General features: G+C 40.0%; 2 protein-coding genes across 2 annotated transcripts in view; one reads left to right on the forward strand and one right to left on the reverse strand.

Annotated features, from left to right (window-relative positions):
- Positions 1–3,515, forward strand: part of Dnah7 (dynein axonemal heavy chain 7) — a 285,457-nt gene extending 281,942 nt beyond the window's left edge. The window contains exon 65 of the mRNA XM_008835602.2: positions 3,121–3,515. Coding sequence (XP_008833824.1) covers positions 3,121–3,327 — 207 coding nt within the window. The 3' untranslated portion in view covers positions 3,328–3,515. The remainder of the gene's footprint in view (positions 1–3,120) is intronic.
- A 238-nt stretch (positions 3,516–3,753) lies between these two features.
- Positions 3,754–15,131, reverse strand: part of Slc39a10 (solute carrier family 39 member 10) — a 58,717-nt gene continuing 47,339 nt past the window's right edge. Inside the window, exons 9-10 of the mRNA XM_008835603.3 lie at positions 12,773–12,963; positions 3,754–6,474 (exon numbers count right to left, since the gene is read on the reverse strand). Of these exons, the coding sequence (XP_008833825.1) occupies positions 6,316–6,474; positions 12,773–12,963 (350 nt within the window). The 3' untranslated portion in view covers positions 3,754–6,315. The remainder of the gene's footprint in view (positions 6,475–12,772; positions 12,964–15,131) is intronic.

Below are 15,131 nucleotides of genomic sequence, written 5' to 3' on the forward strand. Positions count from 1 at the left end.
TCACACACACACACACACACACACACACACACACACACACACACATGCATATACAACCAAACTACTACTTTGTACTATACCTTTGGCCACTTGACCCTAGTATGTTTATGTTGTGAAGATCTTTTCTGGTCAGGTCTGTTTGGAGTTCTACAGGCTTCCTGTACCTGAATATCCATGTTTTTCAAAGACTAGGGAAGCTTTCTGCTACTATTTTATTGAGTGGATTTTCTGTACCCTAGGTCTTTATTCTTCTCCTTCAAGCCTGCCAATGACACAGGAATTTGAGCTTTTAGTAATGCTACAAAGATCTTGTAGCCTTCTCATTCTTTGTTTTATTTATACATGAATACGATATTATGAAAAACCAATGTTCTTTCTGTATCTGCTTAAGCCAGTGTGCTCTGGAGACTTTTAGATGAAATTGTTTTGTCTATTTACTTTGAGATAACATTTCACTCTGTAACCCAGGCTGGCCTAGAACTCAATAAATAACCTAGGCTGACCTTGAACTCAGAGTACTGTTTGTCTCTGTTGAGTTCCTCACTCACATCTGCATTGTTCTCCTAAATTTGTTTTGTAATTTGCTTTGTATTATAATTTATTTTGTATCTTCTTGGATCTCACTGAGTTTGTTTGTTAGAGACAGGGTCTCATTTAGCCCAGACTGGCTTTAAGCTCTCTGCTGAGGGTAACTGTGAATTCCTGATTCTTTTATTTCCATCTTCCAAATGCTGGGATTATAAGTAAGTGCCACCTGGCTTTTCATACATGCTAGGCAAACACTACCAAATCACCAGTATCCCAAAACATTTCACTAAACTTAATAATGATTCTTTTGAATTCATAAGGCATTTCATCAACCTCAGTATCTTTGGAATCTGCTACTAGGGAGTTAACTTTAGGTGGTATCAGAGTTTTTATTATTTCTTGTGTGGAGATTTGTACTTCTGATGAAATGAGTATCTGTGCCATTTTGTGGAATTGGCTTTTTAGAATAGGACTTGCTTTTGAACATGTGTCTTGGTGTATCAGTTCACTATGCAATATTGAGTTTATTTACAGCTAGGTAATGCAATGTAATCTCCTGTGGCTTCTTTGACTTAGTAAGTTTGGGCAGAGCACATACGTACTGGTATAGAGTCTGAGAGCCACTGTGTACGGATCACCCAAAAGTGGGACACTAGTAGTCTAGAAAGGTATGGAGTAGATAGCAGAGTGAACGGTGTATTCCATATAGTTACTCCCACAGTGGGAATGATGTGCCTACTGGGTGACAGGGGCTTCCTCAGGCACTGTGGATACTGACTGTAGTACTTTAATGGTCCCTGATCTTGGCTGCTCCAGTAGTGGTGAGGGACCTGAGCACTGTCTTCTGATTACAAACTGCACAGTTCCTGCTGTTTTATGGGGAGTGACAGGGACAGGAGTTATCACATCCCCTCTGTGGTATTCATCCTCTTGTCAAGTTTGTGAACTAGATGATTGTGGGGCAGCTGATGCTGGGCTCCAGCATAGGGACCATGGAAGTGGAGGAAAAGTAGTTATCTTTCTCTGCTATTACTTCGGGTGTGCCTGCCCAGCAGTTGGACCTTGGATTCCCGTACCTATCCCCAGCTGGGTATTCAGGGGATAGGGTGATGTGACCCTGGGACTTTTCTCCTACACTGTTTCAGGTATAGTGAGTGCCAGCCAGGGACTGAGCAGGAGTCAGGACTGAGGTCAGGTAAAAATCCCTCTTCCAGCATTCTCTCAGGAGGGACTGGGAGCAGAATGTATGGTAGGCAGTTTCTACCTACACCTCTTATTGTAGAGGCTGGACCAACATAAAGGGACTTTTCTCACCCTCAATACTTTCATGTGTAGTGGCACAGCAGCACTGGGCAGTTTCTTCTTTCTGGGCTGTACTTCAAGGATAAGCCTACAGCTGGAGACAGGGTGGCACTGCTGAAAGTGTCCAGGTGCTCTGTGGCAGGGGCATCAGACTATTTTCTCCCCTACCTAATGTCAAGGCACCAATGTTGGTGCTTTGAGGGCAACCCCAGCATAACTGCCCTCCGTAACACACAGCTTACCACATTAGGGGCAGGATTCTTGACATCCTGGTTCTTGTGGAGGCCACCCTCAGCTCCCTGTGTCACACCTGTTCCCCACTGTGAAGCACTCTTGGTGAGTTTGGATGCTGAGAGTAACCTGCTAGGCCAATGTGGTAGAATGTCTGTGGCAATTCCAGAGATGGGAGTATATGAGAGTTTCTGACCTTTAGACCAATCCAATGTCAATCAGGTCCCTTCTTAGGATGGCTACTGGGTATAGCACCCTGGGGGCCTGCTGGGGAATAAAGCAAACTTCTGTATGGCGTTCAGGTCTCTTAGCTGTTTGATATAAACCTGGAAGGGCCTGGATGGGGCTCTTTCACCTACACCCCATGGAGGTGAGATTTCTCCCAGGGCTGTGGCACTGGCGTAGCAGATGAGTTGTTCTGTTTTCTTCTCTGCTGCCATTCTGATCTGAACTCTATGAGGTTCCTCATTTCCTACTGCAAACTGGCATTCTCGCAGGCTCTTCATCTCAGTCTGGATCTCTATGCTATTGCTTGTTGCTTTAGCTCTTCTTTGTGGAGGAGCAGGTGAGTGCCTGTGTTCAGCCATCTTGCCTGGCCCTTTATCCATTTTAAAAGTCTGCCGTACTGGGGAGGTGATTGTTAGCTATTACTAAAAAAAGATTTTTTTGTTGTTGTTGTTATTACTGGTTTAATAAGTCACATGATTTTCAGTATCAATAGTGGCAATTCTCTCCTTTGAAAATATATCTGATTTTTGCTTTGTTATTGTAAGCACCAAAAGTCACTTCCAGACAAACATGGTGGAGAAGGGGACAAATAGTTGGGTAATATGTTTTGAACAGGGAAGTGGATAACTTTTTTTCTTCTTACTTTCTAAACTGGTTCTGCAGGTAGTTATGTTTTTATATTCTGAGCCATCATAGCACTGCTGACAAAAATGAAATCTATTTGTGCCACAGATTTTCAGATGTAACCTTACTCTGAGAATATCGTGTCGGTGCAAATATTTGTTAAGTGTAACAGCTCTGACCTAAAGAGGTATTTGCACTTTCTTCCAGATGTGGCTAAAGCCTTGTAAGAGGATAGACATACCAGAACGACCGAGTTATGTTGCCCCACTGTACAAGACAAGTGAACGGAGAGGAACATTATCCACCACTGGCCACTCCACAAATTTTGTGATTGCCATGACTCTTCCCTCTGACCAGCCCAAGGAGCACTGGATTGGACGGGGTGTAGCTCTGCTGTGTCAACTTAACTCATGATCTGAAGGTGTCATCACTTCGTTCCTTCTTCTTATTAGACTGAGAACATATTTTACTGTTAATTTTTTTTTTTTTTTTGCTTAAATAAACTTGACTAACATTCTTAGTTGTGAACTTATTCTGGCCTACTTAAAATACTAAAATGATCTATTCTGTAAGGAAGTGATCTGAAACAGAGACTAAAGAAAGCACACTGGGAGCTGGAAAGATGGCTCAGTGGTTAAGAGCACTGGCTGCTCTTGTAGAGGACCCAAGCATCCACATGGCAGCTAACAACAGTTTGTAAATCTAGTCTCAGGGAATCCAAGACCCTCTTCTGACCTCCATGGGCACTGCACAATATGGGTGCACTTACATACATGCAGGCATAACACTCTTATACATAAAATAATTACATTTTTTTTTAAAAAAGAAAACACACTAATATACTTTCTCTTTTTGAGTAACTTTATTTTGGGAGAGTTCCATGAGCATCAGGAACATACATAAAGTGACACACCACTGCTGACAATGAAAAAAACAGCATTTGATCACTTCCAGCTTAAAAAATTAAAAAAAAAAAAAAGATTCTGTTACAACAAAAAAAGTTCAGATATTTTAGTATGTATCACCTTGCAGGACCATAATCACATTTAAGCTACTGACGTACTGTTAATGGAAAAAGTTCACACTGCATCTAGTTACTATATCATATTTCTAAGCATAATCACAGCTGATTGAGTGCAATGTGATATACACCAAAATTCATATGGATGTCACATGGTGACAGCATTGGACAAGTAACGTTGACGACCTCCAACAAACACATGTCAAAACTAGACTGGTCAAGCTAAGTGGAATGCTGGAGCCAAACAGAAATGTAGTGGAATTAAGGTTGTCTAGTAAGATCTGAAAACTATACACTAGAATGAAGTAAAAACTAAATATTGGTGAAACATTATCAAAATACTAGCAGCAACTATTAAAGCCCTCCTAAAAGGTTAAGAAAAGCTAGCAAATAAAGATAATACCATTTTTTGAGAATATAAAACTTTATATACTGTAGCATAACCGATGGGCTTTAAATGAGGCACTCATGACTGAGAGTATATTCATTCTAGCTGTTGCTTTTAAATGAAACAGATTTAATGCTGGAATGTACAATCCTCCTTGGGTATAAAACTCCAAAGTGAGCTATAAATATATCTTGGTTCTGAAAGCAAGATATGTGACTCACTTGAAGTTGGCAGTACTAAGTAAAATGCCAGCACCTTTAAGCAAGGTTGCTTGAAGGGCCAAGTGGTGAGGTGAGGACTGTTCTAGTTCAGTGCCCAGTGCTGAAAACTGGTATACAAAACTATTTACTACAAGGAGGGCACAGGAAAAGTCAAAGACAATTTTCAAATCCAAACATAAATTACAGAAGCAGTAACTTTAACCCAAGCTCCTCGGCTTGTAATACGAAGAAGAAACACTGGTGCTGACCTGCTGATACCTGGATGCATGTGCTGCTCTCACAATTCTGTTTTAAAATATTCACAGAGTAAGAAAAGAACTGGAGAAGGAAGAAGAGCTAAATGAAAACATTTAAAATGGAATGGAAAGGGTTTGGCTCTTACAGTTTTGAATGGTAAGGTTTAAAAGGGCTATTCTGGCTGCCAAGCAGACGAAAATAAAGCTAGCTGCACACAGTTCAGAAATAGTTTACCTGGCATAAATGAAAATCAAGAGGCAGAAGATGTAAACAGAGAGCTACATGCAGATAACTAATACTATAAATCACTGAGTCAAAACTCAGGATAAACATGGCTTGCACTTCTCACAAATCATCTGTAATGGTGATATACGAACAGTCACCCGAAACATATACTACTCCCTACCAGGCACCCACAGTGTTAGTATCTTGGCACAATGCATCAAGGGATGTTGGCTTAGTCATTTAACTGGTACCATACTAGCTGTGGTATCAGTGTGGTTCATCCTGGTAACTGCTTACTTGATAGGTCATATACAGATTATAAACCTGGTAAACTTGGATTTTCTGCATTACAACTTTATTGCCAGCCACAGCATGTGCTCTGAGTTTCAATGCCAAACTGGTAAAGTTAACATCAACATTCGGACTTAAATGTCCCAATTAACGTACTTAGTACTTGGAAAATTGAACGCCTGTTCTTTGATAGTTTCTAGAGTTGTAATTTGAAGGAAAAAGCATCTAACTACATGCTTTGACCCGCCCCCAAATAAAAACAAAATTAAAGTTAAAAAAACACAGAAAATAACCCCAAACACCAAGTATTATAATAATACAAAGAACCATTATGTTTCTTTCATTAAACTGAAGCTCACACAAACATACAATCACAAAGTTCAGTAGTTTAGGCTGCAAGTTTAAACCCTATGCAAATATATACAAAAATAGTAACTCTAGATTCAAGAATAAGGGCTTTTCCCAATGCTAAATTCATATACTAATGCAGCCTGGGCTTTTCTCTAGCTCCTAAAGTCTACTTTATACATTTTCAAAGTTGTGTCAAGTTGATCCCTATTAATCCCGCATGTATATATGTAACTGAATTAAAGGGCACTAAAATTATTCATTCTTAGCACACACAAAAATTGTCTGCTCAAAGTCCATTTAAAATATTTTTAAAGTTTAAATGATTTTTTGGTTCAGTATCTATTTCTGCATAGCCACAGAAGTTTCTACTAATAAAAAGACTAGTGTTTTATATGATTATTGTTTTAAAAGTCTTATCAAACTTATATTAACATTGGTTCATGGAGTCCCATTTTCTCCTGTCATTATCACAAACTATATTTTTAAAAGACTCATTCATGCAGAGAAAACAGTACTGAGCACCAGTCTTTTGTGGTTAGGCTCAAATCTATGGAACTTGTAAGTAGTGCAAGCCACTGACTTCTCTTTGAGCAACGTGCATACAGTACAAGGAACAGATGCAAGCTGTATGGAACATTCTCGCAATCAACAAAGATCACTGGGAATGGTCAGAACTGGATGTCAAACACAATTTTGTCTTCGTAGAGGGCAATCACCAGCATTATGGCAAATCCAAAAAGCAATCCTAAATTCTGAAGGATGAACTGTCCAACTGGACAAAAGCCATGCTCTTCATCGTCACCATCGCCATGCAGCATTTCTGGGAGCTGGAAGAAGAAACAGATCTTAGCAACCACTGAAAATGTGTGAAGTTAACACTCTGGCAGCTTCCTACATCCAGTTCTAGTGTGACTATTTTATTACATCATCTCTCTTTTTCCCTAAGTTTTATTGTTACGGAATTTTCTTTGTTCTGACTTTCCTCAATATTTAAGCATAAACAATGAATAGAAGGCTTCAAGAGCCACTTCTGGTAGATATATGAATGCAAGGACCAGAGGGGTGCCCTCTCCACCATGGCTTCTGTTCTGAATGCCAACAGACCAACAGACGTTTTGTCTGTCATAACCGCAGTGACGTGCCAGCCAGTGCCTGTTGGTACACTGTTCTTATTAAAGTCCACCAAAGTGGGGCTGGAGGTGTGACTCTAGTACAGTTTGCCTGGCATTCATAAGGACCTCCGATTGCCTACCAACCCCACAAACAAACACAAGCAAAAATAAAGATTATCTCCATAGAAGTTGCTAAAGAGCTCTGCCTAAAGTCCCTTAAAAGCAGGTCTCTCCAAAGGGTTGTCATTTAGGTGCCTGAAATAAAGCTTCTGGTATTGCCAGTCTCTTCCAGAGTGGCTTCAAATGCTTTAGATGAACAAAACTTCCTCCCTTTGGTCAAAGTGGTGTTTCTAAAATAAAGATGTAGTTATGTCACTCAACTGCCAAAGATTTTTCATGCTTGCTGAAGTTCACAAGATGGCTGCCATCTGACCAACACTACTTAGTGACAATATGGGTGTTTTTCTTTTAAAATCTTTTATTACATTTTATTGTACGTTTGTGGTGTACGTGCCTGCGTTGTAGGGTATGTGCCTGCATATGTAGGCAGGGACATACATGCACATAACTTCACATGCCACAGCACACTGTGGCAGTCAGAGGACCAGCTGCAGTAGTTGGCTCTCTCCTTCTACAACATGGGACCTGGGGGGTGGGGGAAACCAGATCATCAGGCTTGATGGCAAGCCCCTTTACCTGCTAAACTATTGTGTCAGTCTTGGATATTATTTTTACAATTTTTCTACTTTACATTTGTGTTGGATAGCATCAGTCGTCAACTTGACATACCTTGGTAGAGTGAACCTCAAACTGAGGAATTTCCTCTATTTTACTGGCCCATGGCCATGCCTGTGGGGCATCTTGATTGTTGAGTGATGTAGGAAGGCCCAGCCCACTGTGGGCAGTGCCACCTGTGGGCAAGTGGCCCTATCTTGTGTAAGAAAGCAGGCTGAACACAGGCCAGGAAAGCAAAGCAGGAAGCAGTGTTCCTCCATGGTCTGTGCTCCAGGTTCCTGCCTTGACTTCCGGTGATGGACAGTGAGCTATAAGAGAAATAAACCTTTTCCTCTCCAAGTTGGTTTTGGTCAGTCTTTTATCACAGCAATAGAATAGTAAAACTAGGGTAGAAATTGGTACCAGGAGTGGAGACAGACCTCACCCAATTGTTTTGTGGAAGTTTTTGGAGTTTGGGACTGGAAAAGTCATTGAATGCTTGGAGCCCAGTGAGTTGTTCTATGAGAACTTGGAGGATAATCCTGAAACAGGTGCAGATGATGGAGGCCTGGCTTGTGTAGCTTCAAAGGGAAACAAAGACTCTTATCAGGGATGTTTGATACATTTTGAATAGATGGGAAATTTGATGCTGGTCAGCTGGAGCTAAAAAATCAGCTGTAATGAGAGGCCAGCATCTGGGAAGTATTTCCTCAGGGTCAGCACACAGAAGCTATGGTCCAGAGGGGACCAAGGCTAAACATCAAATTGGCAGTAGAACTTGGTTAATGTACAAGTCTCCCAGGTAGTACTGGTGTTGACGGTGTTAAGGGGTCATTAAGAGAATCGGAAGCTTTGCACTTTGAGAAGCCAGGAGTACACTGGTGAAGGTGCAGCCTCAGTTGCAGTGAAGACCTCCAGGACTGAAGGGGTCACGGAGAGAATCTGAGGCTTGGCATTCTGAGAGGCCAGGAGAGCCCATTGGTGAAGGTGCACCCTCTGCTGCAGATGAGACCCCAGCATATTGGAGATACCAGGACCACTGGACAACCATCAAGGGCAACAGCAGATGTGGAGTAGAGCTGGCCTGAACTTAGGAGATAAGCAGCATGTACTGTAAATGGCAGAGTCAGAGAAGTGGAGCTGCCCACACTGAACTACATGCTGGACGTTGGTTTTACATAAGTGTGCCCAATTCTTCCCGTTTGAAATGAGATAGTATTTAACTTGTTTGGTCTTTAAAATTTTTTATTATTATTTTTATTTTATGTGAATGCGTGTATTGCCTGCATGTAAGTCAGTGCACCGTGTCGTGTAATGCCCGCGGAGGTCAGAAGAGGCTGTCGGATCCCCTGGGACTGGAGTTATTATGGACAGTTGTTAAAGGAGACCACAGTTAAGGGGCTTTTTAAAGACTGTGGGTCTTTTAAAGTTGTACTGTTTTATACTGTGATTACTGATATTAACATCATATCTTAGGGACAAAAAATGGAAAGTTGTGGTTTAATAGTGATGTGTTTGTTTGTATGTCAGGTTAATAAGGGGTTAATTGTGCTGGATAGCTTCAGTTGTCAACTTGACACACGTGGGTGGAAGGAACCTCAATTGAGGAATTTCCTTCATTGGATTAGCTTGTGGCCATGTCTGTGGGAGGGTCCAGCCCACTATGGGCAGTGCCATCACTGGGGAGGTTCTGTATTGCCTAAGAAAGCAGGCTGAGCAAGTAAGTAGTGTTCCCCTATAGTTTGTGCTTCAGTTCCTGCCTCCAGGTTCCTGCCCTGAGTTCCTGTCTTGGCTTCCTTTGATGATGGACTGTGATTTGTAAGCCAAATATACCCTTTCCTTCCCGAGTTGGTTTTGGCTAGTCTTTTATCACAGCAATAGAAAGTAACTAGGACAACATTAGAAAAATAATAATTTTGGTATTGATAAAGTGCTAGGAAATATATGCAGATGGCTTGTTTCCTTTTGCCTGAACATTTTTTTACATAATTGTGTCACTGCAAAGAATAGTAGTACTTTATTTCTGTTTGCCTGCTTATTTTATAAATAGATGTCATTTTCAGAATGAAATCACAGGATACATCAGAATACAATACAGAATACAATCACAGGAGTAGATTTATGGCCAAAGGAATTTTGCTATTCATCATCTTGTTTCCTCAAACACCTTTCTCTTTGCTTCCAATAAACTCTTCTACATTCTTTAAAATTAAGCCCAGATTTCCTGTTATGAAAAGCAAAACAAAATTTCCCTAGTTTTCTTTTTAAGCCAGCATCACTGCAGTTCCATAAACATGGCACATTGCTCTATTCTAACACACACCGGGAGAACTAGAATTAACGGCATCTTTTCTTCATTAAAACCACAAATTCTAATTATAAAATATCTCTATCTCTAGATCCTAGCATAAGAATCAGACCACTAGCCTCCAGTCACAGTAACTGGGAATAATTTCTAGCTGAACATGAAATAAGACAATAATGCCTGTCCTTTCAGAGCCAACTCCTTATGAGAAAAACAGTCAACTTGATAAATAAGTAAAACATGTGTCATCAATAGATCAAGATCCAAATACTGGGAGAAAAAGCAAAACAGTGTAACTCTAAGAAGCAGACTGCACTTTTATATAGGATGCTGTGGTGGTTTGAATGAGAATGTCCCCCATAGGTTCCAAGTATCCAGACATTTTGTCCCTAGCTGGTGGTGCTGTTTTGGGAAGTCTTAGAAGGTGTGGCCTTGCTGGAGGAAGCATGTCACTGGGGGTGGGCTTAGCGAGTTCTTAAGCCTTGCTGGATCTCCAGTCACTCTCAGCTTCCTATGCCTGCTTGAAGATGTGAGAGCTTAGCTTTCTGCTCCTGCTCCAGCCACCTTCTGCTACCATACCTCCCTGCCGTGATGAACTCTAATCTTTCTGGAACCTGGAACTGTAAGCACAAATAAACTCTTCTTCCTGTAAGTTCCCTTGGTCATGGCATATTATCACAGCAACAGAAAAGCAACTAATACAGGTGCCTCTTGAGAAGGAAGTAAGGGAGCTAGGCACAAGAAGGTCTGCAGAAAGCCAGAGTTTCCACCCTGAGGACAGTGTGCCATAAGGGGCAAGAGGGAGGAAATGAAGCAAGGTTGGGAAAATTAAGGAAGGGAAGAGAACACAAATATTCAACAATGATGACAAATCTTGCAGGTCAAAGTATGAATCTTAGGCATCTTATTCTTAGATGGGATTGAAGGGTTTGAGGACTAAGTGTCATATGTCCCTGACTTAGCTGGATCATTCTAGCTGAGGTGCTAACAGTGTGGTTGTTAGGGCAAGGATAGAAGGAGGGAGGACAGCTGAATGGAGAAAGATGATGGGGACTTGATGCAGGTGGTGGGGCACAGGTAGTCAGCAGGCAGAGGTCTTAGGATTTAGTGAGAAAGTAGAGCTACATGGTGGCAAAAGGATGATCCTCAGGTTTTCTATCTCAGCAACTAGAATGTGGTGGTCACTTATGAGACAGTGAAACTGTATGAATGCTGGTGAAGGAAAAAGGTTAGCACATTTCAAGAGTTGGGTTCTGAACAGGGCAAGTGTGCAATGCATCTCAGGTACTCTTAAAAGTAAACAGATGAGCCCAGAGCTCAAGGAAAGGTATATGCTAGAGACATACGAATCAGCAATCAGTACTGACAGGAAGGTGGTGAGATGACTCATAGGCTGTCTGCCACCATTAGAGGCAGGGGAAGATTGGAAAAGAAAAAGCCAAGAAAGTCACAAGAAGGTCAGGAAACTAGGGTCACAGAAAGCTACTGATAAAAAAACCAGTTCAAAGGGGGAAGATGGCTTACCTGGAAAACACTGCTGTTAGGAAATGGAAATGACCAGTGGCATTAGCTACATCATTGGCAAAGCAAATCTAAAAAAAGAGTAGCTATGGCAGAGCAGTCACAGAGAAAACTGGTGATTCTATACTAAAAACAAAACAAAACGAAACAAAAACCAGAGTGTGGTGGTACATCCCTGTGATCTCTGCACTAGGGAAGTGGAGGCAGGAGGATTAGAAATTCAAAGTCATCTTTTGCTCCACAGGGAGTTAGAGGTTAGCCTGAACTACAAGAGATACCGTTTCAAAAATAAATGAACAAACAAACAGAAAATAGGCTTTAGAAAATGGTAGTTTGCTAAAAGCTGGAAGGAAAATAATAGGGGTTAAAGTGGGAACTGAGATTAATACTTTCCTCTGCTACTTTTTTTTTTGGAAGAGAGAAGCAAAGATAGAGTTCATATGATAATAGAAATAATCCATTACCGGGGTAAAATGATGCAGGATGGAGAAGAGAGCTCTTAAGGGCATTAGCAGAAAGGGAGAGTTCCAGGAACAATTTGAAGGAGCTGGCCTTTTCTAGAACATGGTGAAGAGACTGTACCAAAGGGAGGGAAGGAAGTAAAGAAGGGACGGAGGGAGACAGCAAAGAAAAGCAGAGGATGAGAAGGGGAAAGAGGGAAGGGGAAGGAATACATCGAGGGGAGTAGAAGACTGATGGACACTTATGAAGTTGTCTTGATGTAGTGTTTTTCATGGATAGGAAGCAAGTCACCAGCCAAGGACTGAGGACAGAAAATGAGGCCCTAAGGGGTCTGAGATGATAGGAGAACATCTATTTTTATTTCTAACTTTATATACTTTTTATTACCTTCTGTAATAAATATTTCTGTGATTAAATCTGAGGGACTAAGACTATGGGATAGATCTTACCAGGAAAAAAAGTGAATGTAATAGCTAGTTAAAAATAAAATTTTACCAAACTGCTGGCCCTGTTGTAGAAACACTGTCTAACATAATTGGAGTATTAAAGCAAAATGAAAATGAAAATAACTACTGGTGTTATTAACCTTAATCTAAAGTTAAAAATGAAGACTGGTATGCTAACAGGTCACCTTCTTTCCTCTTGGCCATAAAGCAGCCTCAAAAGATTCCATAAACAATGGCAACAAAATGTTTCCACTCCAATATCACAAATTTCCTACGTAACATCCTTATTCTGTGATTTTATCTTTAAATCTATTGATGATTACTTGAGTAGTGACATTGGTTGGTCAGAAATTTTCAGCATCTCAACTGATTCCCTGAAAGGAATCCTTCTAAAGCAAATGCCTTTCCCTAACTGATTCTTTAAAATGTTATGTGTCTTTAAAATCAGTCAATATTTCTAAGAATTAGTTCGGTTTCCAACTGCTACCAAAGATTTCCTCCATTTCTGGAAGCTGCATTCTACATGCAAGTTCAGTACAACAGAAAAATACATAAAACATCTTACCATATCCACCAAGGCTACATAGAGGAACATGCCTGCAGTGATTGCGAAGATCCAGAGTGTGATATTGTTGGCATACTGACCAACAGCTGTGCCTATGAGCATGCCTATGTAGGCCATCATGGCAGAGAGGAGGTTGTATACGATTGCTTGCTTTACGGTCATGCCTGCTTTAAGAAGAACTGCAAAATCACCTGCAATTTAGACATAATGGGAAAGCTTAAAACCATGGGATTTTAAACCTTCAATGGAAAAAAAAAGCTTGAATAAAAAATTAAGAATACATTATAAAAACATCATTAATAACAGCAGGGGATAGGGGTTTGAATGTGATAGTAGTTATAAAAATCTATACATGCTAAAATCCAAAGAACTGTATATACAAAATCAATTTTACCATATTAAAATGTAAGCCTTAAAAATATCCAGAAAAATATAGGAGAAAAAAAATAAGCCAGTGCTCTTTTTAAAATATTTTATTTATTATTTTTATTTTATGTGTATGCATGTATTGCCTGCGTGTAAGTAAGTGCACCCATATCATGCAATGCTGCGGAGGACAGAAGAGACTGTTGGGATCCCCCTAGAACTGGCGTCACAGACAGTTGTTAGCTGCCATGTGTGTGCTGGGATTCAAACCCGCAAGAACAGTTCTGCAAGAACAGTCAGTGTTCTTAACCACTGAGCCATCTCTCCAGCCCCTACCAGTGCTCTTTTTAAAGTAGCCGTTAAGAGCTCACTTTTGCTCTTCCGTCACAAATGGCCACAGTTAGAAGAGAGATAACGGCCTCCTAAAGTCTATTTTATGTTGTGTTTACATTATTTTTTTCAGAATTAAAAAAATCCTTAATTCTGAGAATACAAAAAAATGCAAGAAATTTTTATTTTTATTTTTTCCAGTATCTTGCATGCGTCCATGACAGAACACATGACTGCCTGGCTGAGGCTCGAAAGATCACCCACAGTACTGCAGAGGGCAAGCACCTGCACAGAGGAGACTCCTAGGGTTCTTTTTCTAGAGCTTATAAGTGAATGCTTTAATGGACGACAACAATAAAAATGGCAGTATAGAGAAGCCAAGAAGAAAGCCTTTTTTCCCTCACCCTCTAAAGTTGAACCCTGGGGAGAGCTTTAGTTAAAGTAACAGTTTTTTCTTTGTTCTAGTTATTAGCCATTCAAACATCCAATCAGTGAACACTTGGAATATGCAAGTTGTTACAAAAGACCTTAAAATCTACTATCTAAAAACACATGATTTATTCTGTGACTCTCATTGCTACAGAGTTCTAGTCTGCTGCAAAAGTTAACAGCCAAGAAATTACTCCGAAGTGCTATTTTTTCCATATTCCAACAAACTGCCATCATTAGAGAAAAAAAATATTTTCAAATTATTTATTCTATTTATTTGAAAATTTAAAATATCTTCTAACGGCCTCAAAACTGCTAGTCTCTAGTTCCCATCTCTTACAAATCTCCTTACATTTCCCTGCCCTGGACCCTCAAGACTGCACCCTAATTAGAGACTCAGATTTTCATCTATCTTTTTAAAAGCTTATTAATCTCTGCAAAGAACCTGCTGGTTTTGGAATATAAAGAATACTTAACATCTTAACGACACTGAGTCCTCTAGTCCATGAGCCTACTGTGCCCCTTCTTCATTAAGCCAACTATGATTTTTGTTGGTGACTGGCAGTTTTTAGTGTACAGATTCCATGTATATACTGCATTAGATTTAAGCCCAATACGTCATGCTTTGGTGCTAGCAGGACTATACTACATAATAATCTTTGTATAAAGCAAAATATTTCACTTAAAATCTGTTTGTTTGAGTCTTTTATTTCAAGTCTCAGAAAGTTCCAAGCATTTTCACTACCTTCTTTCTCAAGAACCTGAATAAATATTTTAGAAATAGGTCAATGGATTCCCTACAACTGACATTTACACTGAGCGTGCAAACTCTCATAATGTGATAAATCAATATTCTTTCTGAGTAGAGATTAATTAGCACAACAAATGAGGTGTACATGCCAAAGCTGTTAATGGATGTGATCCAAAGACATGGTTATGTTAATAGCTGGTAACAATAAATACTGAGATTTTTAAAGAGTATACTTTAAAGTTCTTTTTACTAACTGTAAACACACTGAAACTCTATATACATCTATACAGTGAATGTCCAGTTTTCCTTGGACAACTAAGTTCATTATGGAGAACATATTTTGAATTAAGTATAATCCTTAATATTCTTGAGAGGAATGGGAAAATGTCATTATATAGTATCTGAACCAAGCCTTAAACAATATGGTTAATTTATCAAAATGTGATATGAAACACATCACTCAATATCAAGAAGGGAGTCTGA

Source organism: Nannospalax galili, unplaced genomic scaffold (assembly GCF_000622305.1).
Source record: "Nannospalax galili isolate Female #2095 unplaced genomic scaffold, S.galili_v1.0 scaffold115, whole genome shotgun sequence".
In the NCBI taxonomy this organism is placed as follows: domain Eukaryota; kingdom Metazoa; phylum Chordata; class Mammalia; order Rodentia; family Spalacidae; genus Nannospalax; species Nannospalax galili.